The sequence below is a fragment of the Danio rerio genome, chromosome 20 (assembly GCF_049306965.1).
Source record: "Danio rerio strain Tuebingen ecotype United States chromosome 20, GRCz12tu, whole genome shotgun sequence".
In the NCBI taxonomy this organism is placed as follows: domain Eukaryota; kingdom Metazoa; phylum Chordata; class Actinopteri; order Cypriniformes; family Danionidae; genus Danio; species Danio rerio.
Window position 1 is genome coordinate 24,197,501 of NC_133195.1, and position 13,521 is coordinate 24,211,021.

Consider the following 13,521-nt stretch of genomic DNA (forward strand, 5'->3'; position numbering starts at 1 on the left):
TATGGTTCCTTTTCAAGACTTTAACTGTCTTGGGTCAATGCTGTCTATGGAGGGTCAGAGAGTTTTTGAATTTTATCTAAAAGATCGTATTTTGAGATGTGAAGATGAACAAAGGTTTCAGGGGATTTGCATGACATTATGATGAAAAATTAATAAAGAGAGTTTCATTTTTGGGTAAATTAACCCTTTAACTACAAATTCAGTAGGCCATATTTATTCAAGATCATCAAAAACGCAGGGTTGAAATGTTCCATATTAGTGATTTTGAGGGTAAAAAGATAGATGATCTACTGTGAATAGTTTACATACGTGCAAGAAGTTGTTTTCAAACCAAATCAATTCCTTCAGTTTTTTATGTGTATGTGTGTTTACTTTACTGACATATTCTTATGTTTAACTGACAGTTGAAGAAAATTAGAATTTGCTCTGACAGTCAGCTCTCAGTGCACTTCCTTTGTGTATGTAAGCTCTGAAAACATTATATGAGGAGTGGAAACTGAAAAGACAACAAATAAAAGGTTCTGTTTTTTTGTGTTAAATGTGCTTTTAAGAGTCTCCATTGGAGAAACACCCTATTCAGAAAATGTGGGTGCGGAACAGCAGCTCATTTGCATTTAAGGAGGCAAACACAAAAAGTGTATGCTTTTGCTTTCATCTAATGGGGAAAATTACAGCATGGAATAACAGATGTCCCGAGAAGTAACAACCTGAGATAAAAAATGAGATGAAATGTGAAGGGAGCTTAAGATGACACCAGCAAAAGTGTATTTACCTGACAGGGCTGAGAAGAAGGCAGCATCCTCCTCCTCCTCATCATGTGATGAAGAGCCGCCGACATCCCCAGTGTGGTCCCACTCCAGAGGAATGGAGTCTACACTGACGGGGGTTTCACGTCCTGAACGCTCCTGAGGTGGAGATAACAAGCACATGGAGGGCTGACTAGAGGAAGGAGGACTCTGTGTCTCTCTCGACCGCTCGCCATCATACACGTCTGGATGCTCCTGCAACTGTTACAGAAGAAAAACATTGTTACTCATACTCATATTATCTGAATCATATGCAAAATTATTTGGTCATCTTTGTCACTGCAAAGAGAATTTGCGTAAGATTATTAATTTGATAAAAAAACACATTTTAATATTCTAAAAACTAGAATATTGCAAAATATTGCAATATATAGAAATCATTTTTCTGTATGAACAAATTTTGAAATACATGATCCTTTAGAAACATGCTGAATTGCTGTTGAAGAAACATTTATGCCTCTTACCAACTTTGTGTTTTAGTTTTCTTAATTAAAAGATTTGTGATTAACAGGAATAAGTTCAAAAGATTGGCTAAATTTTCTAGAACCTAATTCTTGTCTTTACAATCACTTTAATTAAAGGCATTCCTGCTAAATACAAGCCGTCATCTATTCTCTTTCTTTTTTTTTCTATTTAAAAAAAACAAAACCTTTTTTGAAATAGACTCATTTTAGAAGCCCCTTAGAGCGGGGATGTCCAAACTCGGTCCTGGAGGGCTGATGTTCTGCTGAGTTTAGCTCCAACTTACTTCAACACACCTGCCAGGAAGTTTCTGGTATATCTAGTGAATGCTGGATTAGCAGTTGGCGCTAAACTCTCCAGGACACTGGCCCTCTAGGACTAAATTTGGACACCTTTACCTTAGAGCAAAACAATTGAGTTTTACAATTTTTAAATGTATTCAGTCAATCTCCGTGTCTGGTGGGAGCACTTTTTGCTTAGCTTAAATAAATTAAATGCTTAAGTCAGCTGCTTAACTCGAAAGGACTTAAAAAAACGAGCCTATTTCCAAAAAGGAGTGTTCATTTGAGGCATTCCTGCTAAAATGAGCATTGGTTTAAGTATTTATTATTTATTTTATTGTGATCTGAAACTTGGGATCAAAAACACTGTTTAGGATAAATCTAATTGGCCCCAAGTAGGCTCAAAATGTTGAAATAAATTTGTGTGTATTTTATGACACTGTATTTTATATGTATTTATGTGTGTTTACTGTACTTTATATGAAAGAATAAAAAAGAAACCAGTAAGTGTGAATACCGGGCGTAGGCTGGTGAGGCGCTGGTGAAATCGGGCCACTCTGCCGAACACCTCTTGGCAGTATGTGTGTAGCTCCTCCAACTCATCTTCTATCACTACAGCATCTAAAGGAGCACTTCTTTGAATCAAACCCTCACCAAACACAATCAGAGCATCGATCTTGTTGGTGTTCAGAGTGATTTCCTTCTTGAAACTCTGAAAGTGAAGAGACAGAAAGTTAAGATCATTTCTCTGTATCTATGGACTGATAGAATGACTGGAGGAAACAGATTGCTTGCTAACCTTCAGCTGTTTCATCCTGTCTTGATGATGGCTTTCTGAGAAGTGCTCCATGTCAGTGAGCTGAAGTTCAATCTCAGTCAGCCAGACGAGGAGGCTCTCACGGGTTCCCTCAAACTCTTCCCTCTGGCCTGTGAAATGCTAAATCAGACAAAGAAAAATATGAGAAAGTCAGAAAAAAACTGTTGATTTTGTCAGTATAGTTGATAACCATAGATCAGAAGCCTAGACCAGACATTCCATTTGGGTGTCTGTATTACTTCTGCTTTGACTATGAAATATATGTTTCAAATAACTTTTGTGAAATTATTATATATTTTTAAATATGAGCTAAAACGATGTTTCATCGTTAATCAGTACAACAGCCTAACAGCATAAATATATATATATATATATATATATATATATATATATATATATATATATATATATATATATAAAACACACTACTTTAGTCTGACCTAATATACTTAATTCAGATTCAATATACTGAGTTCTTAATTTAGATTAAATATATTGAGTTATAATTCAGATTTTAAACATAAAATACAAGTGATCAAACAAAATTGCCAAAATCTAACAAGTGTCTAAAACCTAATGGTTTGAAGTATTTAGGCATAAAGCATAAAAATTTAAAATCACACTTCACTAATAGTGTTGGACTGCAGGGTGACACGGTGGCTCAGTGGTAAGCACTGTCGCCTTACAGCTCAAAGGTCGCTGGTTCGAGTCCCAGCTGGGTCAGTTGGCATTTCTGTGTGGAGTTTACATGTTCTCCTTATGTTCGCTGGGTTCCCTCCAGTTTCCCCCACAGTCCAAAGACATGCGCTATAGGTGAATTGAATAAACTAATCAGGCTGTAGTGTATGTGTGTGAATATGAGAGTTATTTAAAGATGATTTTGTAATATATTATTTTGTAATATAGAACACATGGAATGGAAATATAGATTTATTCTCAAATGATGCAAATTCACAGCTTTGTATAGAAACAAGTGTGTGCTGTCCTCACTCTTAGTCTCCGCAATATTGCAGCCACTCTCCTCTGAAGTGCATCCCAGCGCTGGTTACCCTGATGCACCATGGCTCTGAGTCTGCTGGCGGCATCAGTGCGATTCTCCCACGCCAGTCGCCTGTACTGGTTATTAATGATCTCCAACTGAGTCAGGCTCTCATGTACCCGCATCTGGAAAACCTAACAACAAATCAGCGTCTTTTTAAAAAGCTTTTCTTGTCAGTGATGTAAAAAAAAAAAAAACTTTTTAACATCTTAATGCTATACAAAATACAAGTTCTACAAGTTAAAATAAGGTTCATATAAATAAATAAATAATTAATTATAAAATAAATAAATAAATAAATAAAACATGAAATCGTACTCTCATGTACCCCATCTTTTGAAACCTACAATAAATCCAACACAACTAGCTATGAATACAAAAGCTAATTCGAGAACTGCTATTAAAGTTGACATTGAAGACTACAAAAACTGTTAGAGCCTGATCAAAAACTGACTATGCTTTTTTTTAACATTGGAAAGATTTCACAGCTTGAGCTTACTTGACTAAAATATTTGTTAAATTAATAATTACAGATTTGTAATGCATGATTGCTATTGGAGTCTGGTATTCCTTTAAGTAGCAATTTATGTTGTTAAAACAGCAGGATTAAATACATGCTAAAAGACCGAAGTGGTCCAGTTGTACAACCATTCAAAGGTTCTCAGCGGAGTGTTGTAATCAAACCTCATATTTGTGAAGTTCCTCTTTGGCATCAGTGTATGAGACATCTGATGAATTGGGTTCAGCAGCAGTGCGTTCCGCAGCGTTCAGCCAGTCCTCAAAACAAGAGTAATCCTCCTGAAACTTACACCACAGTCTCCACGTCTCCTCAATCCTATGCAAACACAAAAACAACAATAATTGAAACATTATGCAGCCAGTTAGATTGGCATTTAAACAGTCTGTTTTAGTATGTCATGTAGTCTAGTCCTTCGAACCCCACACCTCCCCCAGCTCTACATGTCTTGATCTGCAGAAACAGCATATTTGCTATGATAAATCAGACGCAGCGCTGGGAAATATGGCTAAAATGCATCTTTTTTTTTTCATTTTGTTTGATAGCGATATACATTTCAATATAAGTTGTTAATGCTTCCAGATTTAAAAGAGTACCCTAACAATGACTGAAGCCACAAAAATTTGAAGGTCCATTAAATTGCAAAACATTTTTGGCTGCTAAATTTTCCGTGGCTAAAAATTCTGACATTTTCTCTAATATCAGCGTACTTTTAGATTCCTATCGTTGCAAATTTCTTAGATCAAAAATGAGGAAAAAAAGGAGTCCAGAGCTTATAATTTTTTTTAAACTTTAAAATTTTATTGTGATTCGATATAATATCGTTTATCAGCACAGCCCTAATTAGAAGCATAGTTTGACATGTGAATCACTAATTATTCATGCATTTTTTTTTCACTTGTAGAATTTATTTGCAAAGTTTAAAGATCACAGAATTAAAGAAAGCTCAAGTTGCAGTGAAACTATATAGAGAATACATTCATGTGTTCATGTGATCGGAGCAAGTTAATCCATCTAGAGAAGAAGAAGAACTTAAAAAGCCCCCTGTGTCATTCAAGTCAGATGTATTTAAGTGTATCAGGGAATTTGTTTATTTCCTCATAAAACATAATGTTGATAGAAGAACAGTGGTGAATAAAAAAAAATTTTGGCATGAGAAATTGGTAATATGTCGATCTGATCCAATGACAGATGCGTAAAAAAAAGTAAGCCTACCATATATAGCTAGCTTATATGATAGAGATAATAATGTATGGGCAGTGTCTGATTCTAAATGAAGCATTAATATTCACCAAACAATCTTAGTGCGTTACTAGTGACACACAACTGAACCATGCAAAGACAGACTCCTCTCACTGATGACACATGACCCTAAATCAGTTTGCTATATTGTGCATACCTGTCAACCCTCCCGTTTTTCCCAGGATTCTCCTGTATTTTGCAATTCTATCCTGCTATCATCCTGTATTTGTCTCGTATTTCTCCCGTATTTTTAATCTGTCTATGAAGGGTGGCAGTAAACATTAAATAGCCGATCCTCCCTATATGTAACCCATACCACCAAAGCACCAGGGGACGCCCCTGGCTCTTAAATGTGAATCTGTTCTGTGCTTTCATTTTATTTAGAAGTGAAAACACTTTAAAATAAATATAAAAATGGCAGAGTTCCCTTCCTTTCCATTACAGGTTTTGTTGCCCCTCCTACGCAATCCTCAAAACAGTCAGTTCATGTAATGGTGTATGATTATTAGACGTGCTCCATACTGATAAATAGATGCTGCTTCCCAAGCAGATTCTGTACAAGCGATTTGAAGCAGAGCAAAAGTGGACATTCTGGGTTTTGGGTGCGTTTGAACAGATATATACAAAGAATAATGATAATAATAATATCTAAACATGTCGATCTTAGTGGGTTTTCCTTTTCACACAACAAATTTTGACTTAAATGAGCATAAACAGCTAGGAAAGCAATTGAACGTTTTCATCATAGATCTGTGCATTTTTAAAGTGACTCATCTGTTAATGTAATCAAATGAAAGATCTAAATGAGAGAATCATTCGCTGCTCTTTAATTAGAACGTTTAAGTTACAGTGAAGAAAAGGTTAATGAGATATAATAACTTGATTCAATTTCTTTCTATCCTTTGTTAATAATAATAATAATAATAATAATAATAATAATAATAATAATACAAACCGTTTCATCTGTTTATTTACAAAAAAAAAATCAAAAATGTTATCTAAAATGTTAATCAAATAAAAGAAAAGAATGAATCACTCACTAATTGGATTTTTCATAAACATTTTACACACTTTATTTGTTAGTCTGCGTCAAGAATTATTGTGGTTATTAATAGACTAATTACCATTAATTGTATATTTTAATATTGTTTATTCAGCAGGTAAATTACTGAATTCATTTTTGTTAAAATTATGTACATTCCAATGGTTCTTTTTGTTAAAACCAGACTTTCTGTCAGTACTTTGTGAAACAAATGATATTTGTTGTAAATGTAATCAAAATAAAAGTATGCACAAGTAAAATTTCTTTATGCTTTTTAAAACAAATATGTGATGACATAAAAATCCATTAAAAATAAACACTTTTATATGCTTTTTATCCTTTTGACCTTTTAAAGATAGCCCCCTTGCTATACAGGGAGCAATAAATCCGAAAGTAGTTTCTTAATTTGGATCCAGTGTGAACTCAGATTTCATTTCCTTGAAGGGATTCAACAAAATGACTAAAATGAATAAACATCCAAGAGGATGTTAAGCTTGTGTTTTGAGTGATGTGGATAAATGCTCATACCTCAGTCTCCTCTCCAGAGACATGGAGCAGATATTTCTCCAGCGCTGGTCCAGGCGCTGTGTGGTCTGCTGGATGGAGTCATTCTCTCCATCACTGCTGCAGGCATCTTCATCATGGAGAAGCACATCACACAGCGTGAGCACAGACGCCACCCTCTCCGTGTGCTGCTCAATGTCACGCTGCAGATCCTAAACATGAATGAAAATGCATTAGAAACATAACTGACAGTTTTTTGAACTGCACCAAGATTGTGAAGTTCATTTGTTCAGTTTATTTTATTCATGTCCAATTGATGACACAAAAAGCATTGTTTTAATTTTACGGTGAACTTTTGACAGCTAAAGGCATTTTGAATAAAACTACAAACAGAACTTTTGGATTTTGCACAAATAATAAAACAAATCAGACTTAATGTCCCAAAAAAGTGCATTATGGGTGTTGGAGTGTTTTGTTAAAGCGAACATCCCAGTCATTTTTTTTCACTTCTACTCTACTTTTGAAGCAAAGATTTAAAAAATGTTTTGTGCACCATATTCTACACATCTTCAAAAAGAAAAAATGATTGATTACAAACAACAACTATTTAAAAACTATTCAGTCAGCGAGACTGTCATTCACATTCCTTTGTTCTCGGTTGTACTGTAGTTACGAAGCAAAAGTTCAAATTTTTTATTAAATTAAATTAAATATTGAAAAAAATGGGACATTCTATTAGGATCGTACATTTTCACTCATAAAAAATGTGACAGGGTCTGACTTAAGCTTGTTCTAAAAAAAAAGCATACAAAACCAAGCAAAAAATCATTATATTCAATTTATTCATAATTGCATATTCAATATTCATAACATTTCTATTTATTTGTAGAATTTATTTATAATTTACTGTTTTTATTAAATTGAAGTGAATGATAACAACTTAAACTTGTTATTTCAGAAGTATTTTTTCTTCTAAATAACAGTTTTTAGCATAACAAATAATTAAAGCTGTAGGTTCAGTTGGGCTGAAATCAAGCATCAGTCTATTTTAAAATTTTTTAGGATAAAATACTACTTTATTTACTGTATTTATGTTTTTATTTCAGGCACAGATAATATACATTTCTGGCAGATTGTCCCAAAAATAAAAAAATTAAAAAATAAATAAACAAACAAAATAATTAAATAAATATTAAAATACAAATAAATAAATAAAATAAAATAAATAAAAATTTATTTAAAATCAGAGTTACCATCTTGCATGGTTATTTTGTACAAAAAGTATGCCAAAATCTAATCAAAACATGTCTTTATTTTAGTTAAGTTTGTTGATTTTTCTATAGCTTTTAAAAAGATGTCATTTTTTTTTTCTTAATCTACAAAGAACAAAATCCCCTCTTGCATTTAATATTTGTCCATACTAGAATAGATTACATCACTGCAATTTACCAACCTGTTGCTCTGCCAGTCTCTTCTGAATCTCTTCTCTATGGCAGATACTGTAGTGAACTGGTTTGGATAGCTCAGCCTCAATGCGCGTGAGCCAAGAGCGAAGGTTATTCATGTTCTTATCCAACTGTTGTACTGTCACCAAAGTCTCGGTCAGCTTCTTCCCCCTGAAACAGACAGAGATACAGCATATTCGCTTTGAAAAATTGAACACCATAAATTATACCCGAATGCGTCCAAAAGACCTAAAAAAATATTTCCACTAGATAAAAAATGATTGTCTATGAATGCCAAGCAGTTTTCTCCATACTAAAACGCACTAACCCTTTTAATAAATCAGTCAAGCAATTGTTTTATTTGGGATCTGGGACTGTGCAGTTTGGCAGGAACCCAATAAAATTCTGTCAAAGTTACAAAACATCATCAAAAAATAAAAATAAAAAGGTCTGATAACTCCAGGTCAGATGACACTGAAACAGACAAAGGGTGTTTGTGTGAGATTAGATTGAACCATTTAAGTGTGACAGTGGGCAGCTTCTGGTTACGCTGTTTGGCCATACCTGCAGATGGTCGGCTGTGATTATAGCGTGCCTGAGTACAGCCTGTCCCTCTGACCCCATTGTGCCCCTCTTCATAGAGCTAATGTGAGATGACAGACCACCATCCCCTCCGCCCAGTTTGGGATATACAGAAGGACTGGACAGACTACAGGAGCCTGAACAGGCCATATGGCAAAGCTGAAGCCGTCCACACCAGTGAGGACTTCGTTAATTCCAGTATTAGCACCATCTGGCTCCTTCAGAGCACGTCACACCGCAGGACTCAACGACTACATGAGAGTCCAGTGACGTCACAGACAAGAGCGGAAACCACTTGAACTGTTTTTATTTGCTTGCTTAGGAACACCGAGTGATTCATGCAGTCGGTATGTACAAATTTCTGATGAATGACTGGAAGAGCATACTGCAGCTGAGGAAAACATTCACAGCACTGAAGATCAGATTAAATGCTGGAGATATTGACTACATGCAGAACCTAGATTCAGCTTTGATTGATTAATCAAAAATATAAATAAACAAACAAGAAAAATCATATATATATATATGATTTTTCTTGTTTATTTACATTTATTATTTATATATATATCACACACACACACACACACACACACAGGTGTTTTTTTTTTTTTTTTTTTTTTACATGCATTTTTTATTTCTCTTTGCTATTAGGCTTATTGGAACCTATTAGGAAAAAGTATTATCTTTTGATACAATGTACTTTTAGAGAAAAATAATGTCCATATGTTTACTCGTGGTTCAAAATAACATAAAAAATATTTTTCTGGCTGTTTTTAATGCAGATACAACATATACATTTTTGAACATGTTCTGACTATCAGAGAGTAAAAACAAATTTTTTGCCCATATTGGACAGTTAAAAATAGTGTTTGGGACATTTCATATGCTGCAAAACAGTTGCAGGATGACACTGTGTCTGTAAAAATAGACACTTATGAGCTGAAATTTGCTGTCCACGTAGAGTATGTGGACACCCAAGCCCTATGAGGTTAAATGCATAGAATTGAAGTTTTGGTGCTTTTACTTGTAAAATGTTTGTTTATCAAACTGTAATGTTTAGATTTTATTGCAGCATTAAAGGAATTCCTGCACTGCAGCATAAAAATGTTTCTTAATTTTATTTTAATAACACAGAATAATGTTTGTAGTAATAACAATAATGATAAGAAGGATAAAAATAATGGAACTTAAACCTTTTTGTGAATGGTTACTACAACTACTTCAGTGTTGCTTTGATCCACAAATATTTGATATTTAAATTTGATAAAGTTTTAATACTTGAAACCAAGCTGACACAAAATATGATTAGAAAAAGTTGATTCAACAATAGGCAAACATAGGTAAACAATGGGTAAAAATCAATTCAGATGCAAAACACATTCCTGTTTTTGTAAAGAAAAAAAACTATTTGCAATAATGATAAGAAGAATAAAAAGAAGAATAAGGGGGAGAAGGAGGAGGAGAAGAGTGAGAGGAAGAAGAGAAAGAAGAAGTACCATTCAATGGGCTTTGTTATCGCCAATAGTTCTAAATAATAATAATAATAATAATAATAATAATAATAATAATAATAATAATAATAATAATAATAATAATAATGATAAATCCATAAATGACTCAATGAACCAATTTCAATAAATTACTTGAATGAAAGCTAAAAAAGAAAAATGGAAGCAAAAAAAAAAAAAAAACTTTGAGTAATGCAATGATGTTCAATTACTCATTAATAAATGGGGACAGAGCAATACCAGAGTGATGATATCAAGACGTGAAAATAGATAACACTTTAGTTTGCGGACCAGTTGGATTTTTTGCTCATTTGCAGAATATTACTAGGATTTTGGCTGTCTATTGTCTATTATGTCTAAAAACCTGAAATGGCACTGATGAAGTTTTAAAAGAGCATCTCATCTGCTCAGTGGCTTGCCCCACCTCCGAGTTCTTCTGATTGGTCCACTGCTTTGAAACTGACATTGATAAGCATCGATGTGCGTAAAAACTAAAGTTCTTCTAAGTTGATACTGCATCGTAAAAATGTGGCACTGATATGTGAAGTGCTGCAAAAGACACGAGATGTGTGCACAGTGGTCAAGGGTGTCTATCAAGTGTGTGTTTACATAGAAAAAAAAGTGGAAAAGGGCATTAAAATGAAATACAGGTTCTGTGATAATGGCCCCTAATTATTCTGCAGTACTATATTTCAGAAGCCTTAAACCTATAACCCCATAACCTAAAAGACCCCACTAATGAATAAGATGCAAGTTAGATATTTATTTGAGCCAAAAGTTATAGTTAAAGGAATAGTTCACTTAGAAAACTTAATTATGTTATGATTTAAAGAGTTCAGGTGCAATATCCTTTAAGTGCCATGTAGAATTTTCTTTTACAATGAGCATTCTTCAGTGCCTCTTATGTTTATGTTTAGTTATTTCATGTTAATAATTTATGAAAATAACCTTTTCTTTGCCATAAAAGTGAAATTACTGAATGAAGAGTCTGAGAAAAATGCAATTTTTAGAAGATTAGAGGTTTTTGTGTCTTCATTTACTTCTCTGTTTCACTTTGAGTTTATTTCTGTTAAACACAAAGCAAAGACATTCTAAAGAATGTTGGAAATCTTCAGCCACTGACATCCATAGTAAACAAAACCTGCTGAAGTCAATGTTTATAGGTTTCTGACATTTTTTATTAGGTCTTCTTTTGTGTTAAGGTTAAGTAAATGACGACAGAATGTTATTTCATGGGAAAACTATGCCTTTAAAAGCTCATCAATTATCAATGAATTGATCCTCAATCTAAAGTGTGGCCAGAAAAGAAATTAAAACCTAAAATTAGCAGTTATTCCAGCACAGCCTAAACAGAGTTTCTTACTCACCGGCCCTCGATGTGATCAAACAGTTGCTGCCATCGGTCATTGACATCTCGCAGGGCTCCATGGATCTCAGTCTCCTTTGCTTTGTCGCTGGCCAACAGGAGCTGCTCGCCGAGTTGTTTGAGGTGGCTTTTGTTCTCGCTGAAGAGGTTAATCTCCTCCATGCAGTCCTGAAAAGAGAGAAAGAGAGAGAGAGAGGTGCACAATGAGCACAGGCCTCTTACTGTATGTGCTTTACGATTAACACTTCCATCCCAAACAAAACTAACTAACTGCTTCTTGTCTCTGGATGGGCCTGACAGCTGTTAAATCTATGTTCTTTTTCTCAGCATGGGCCATTTTGAAAAGAGAAGAACAAGCCCTCACGAAAACCCTTTTCACTTGCTCTATATTGCATTCTCTGCTGCTTCTCAGAGTTCACTTGTTTTGTAGTATGGCCTGGTTCAGTATTTTGTTTAGTATGCCCCCTTTTTACACCTGGTTTTGTTTGACATATACAATTCACACCTGGCGGTCTCTTTTTTTTTCCTCTTCCAGATGGAAAAGGTCTAAGAGTCCAAGTGCAGGTGTGTGTATGGTGTTTGACAGACATTTGAATGTAAAATAGAGAAATAAGTTTGTGTTGTTTGCTTATAAACATGAAAAGGAGATGCAGCTATTTGATTTCTGTTACAGGGTTTGTATTACATGACTGGAGGACTAATAAAAGAACATGATTTTTTTTATACGCTTTTGTCTTCTAACTAAACTTTTAAATGGAAAAGCTTAAATCTTGTAAGGCTTTGATTTTTAAAGCTATGTTTTCAACATTTGGAAGTGGTCACAAGAGAACAAGGCCATAATGTTCCATTAACACCTTGATTTAGTGATTCCAGATAAAATCAGATTGACACATGCTACGTTTTCATCTACTAATTTTTATGCTGATTTTGGATATGCGCTTAAAAAAATGGTTGATGGAAACGCCAGGATACGCATAAATTTAAAAAAATGCGCAAACAAAACATACGGATGACTGAGTAGGATAAACTATTTATTCGATAAAAATGCACATAAACTACAATGGAAACAATTTCACTAAACAAATTCCAGTTTGTGCATTAAAAAAAGTCATGTGATTTGTTATAAGAGATGAAAAAAATCTGTGTGAATAGACAAACCAGCAGGCTGAGCATATTGTAAAACATCTGAAATGCTGTTTTGGTCATTCTAAGATGCCTTAACTGTTTCAGTATTAGTGTTATTATATTATTAATGACCTCCAGAACTGTCAAGAGCGTCTGTGCTCTTCTTCTCACGCCTTCAAATGCCACCACACGTTTATTGCATGCTGGCATCTTCTTCTAAGGTACAAGTCAATTATTAAATAAAGAAAACATTCATGCAGCTTCTCCTACCTCAATATATTCATTTTTTACTGTTGATATTTGGAGCAAGTCAATTAGAAAGTGACGGTTCTCTTTGACTCGTTGGGTGGAAAAGTTGCTTTATTCGCACGTCTTTTATGCGCATAGTTTTGCGCAAAAAGTTAATTCAGATTTTGGTTGAAAACATAGCTACAAACTTCTAAATACCGGGTGTAAACGAGGCATATGAGGGGAAAAAATAAATAAAAAATTGCATACCATAAATAAAAATTACAATTAATATTAAATGGATCAAATCAGTGTTCTTTAAAAATTATCAACAGATGAATTAAAACAATAAACTAGCTAGTATACCATCATTTTTTTTTTTGCGAGTTTTTAAATAATTTAAAACATGGTCAAATAGATGACAAAATGTAAAACAAGTCTGCCAATAGCATTTCATCATCAGTATTGACCTAATAAAACTATCAGAATATATTTAGCAACCCTAAAATTTAAATAAATAACAATTAAGGTGACACTTTATTTTAAGGTGCCCTTGT

General features: G+C 34.0%; 1 protein-coding gene across 7 annotated transcripts in view; it reads right to left on the reverse strand.

Annotated features, from left to right (window-relative positions):
• syne2a (spectrin repeat containing, nuclear envelope 2a) overlaps window positions 1–13,521 on the reverse strand; it is a 168,884-nt gene that overhangs the window by 13,322 nt on the left and 142,041 nt on the right. For all 7 annotated transcript variants that reach the window (XM_073932716.1, XM_021468616.3, XM_068215480.2 and 4 more), the window contains 8 exons: window positions 11,613–11,779; window positions 8,164–8,326; window positions 6,735–6,922; window positions 4,090–4,240; window positions 3,357–3,539; window positions 2,349–2,486; window positions 2,067–2,261; window positions 773–1,007 (listed from right to left, as the gene is read on the reverse strand). In XM_073932716.1, the coding sequence (XP_073788817.1) occupies window positions 773–1,007; window positions 2,067–2,261; window positions 2,349–2,486; window positions 3,357–3,539; window positions 4,090–4,240; window positions 6,735–6,922; window positions 8,164–8,326; window positions 11,613–11,779 (1,420 nt within the window). The remainder of the gene's footprint in view (window positions 1–772; window positions 1,008–2,066; window positions 2,262–2,348; window positions 2,487–3,356; window positions 3,540–4,089; window positions 4,241–6,734; window positions 6,923–8,163; window positions 8,327–11,612; window positions 11,780–13,521) is intronic.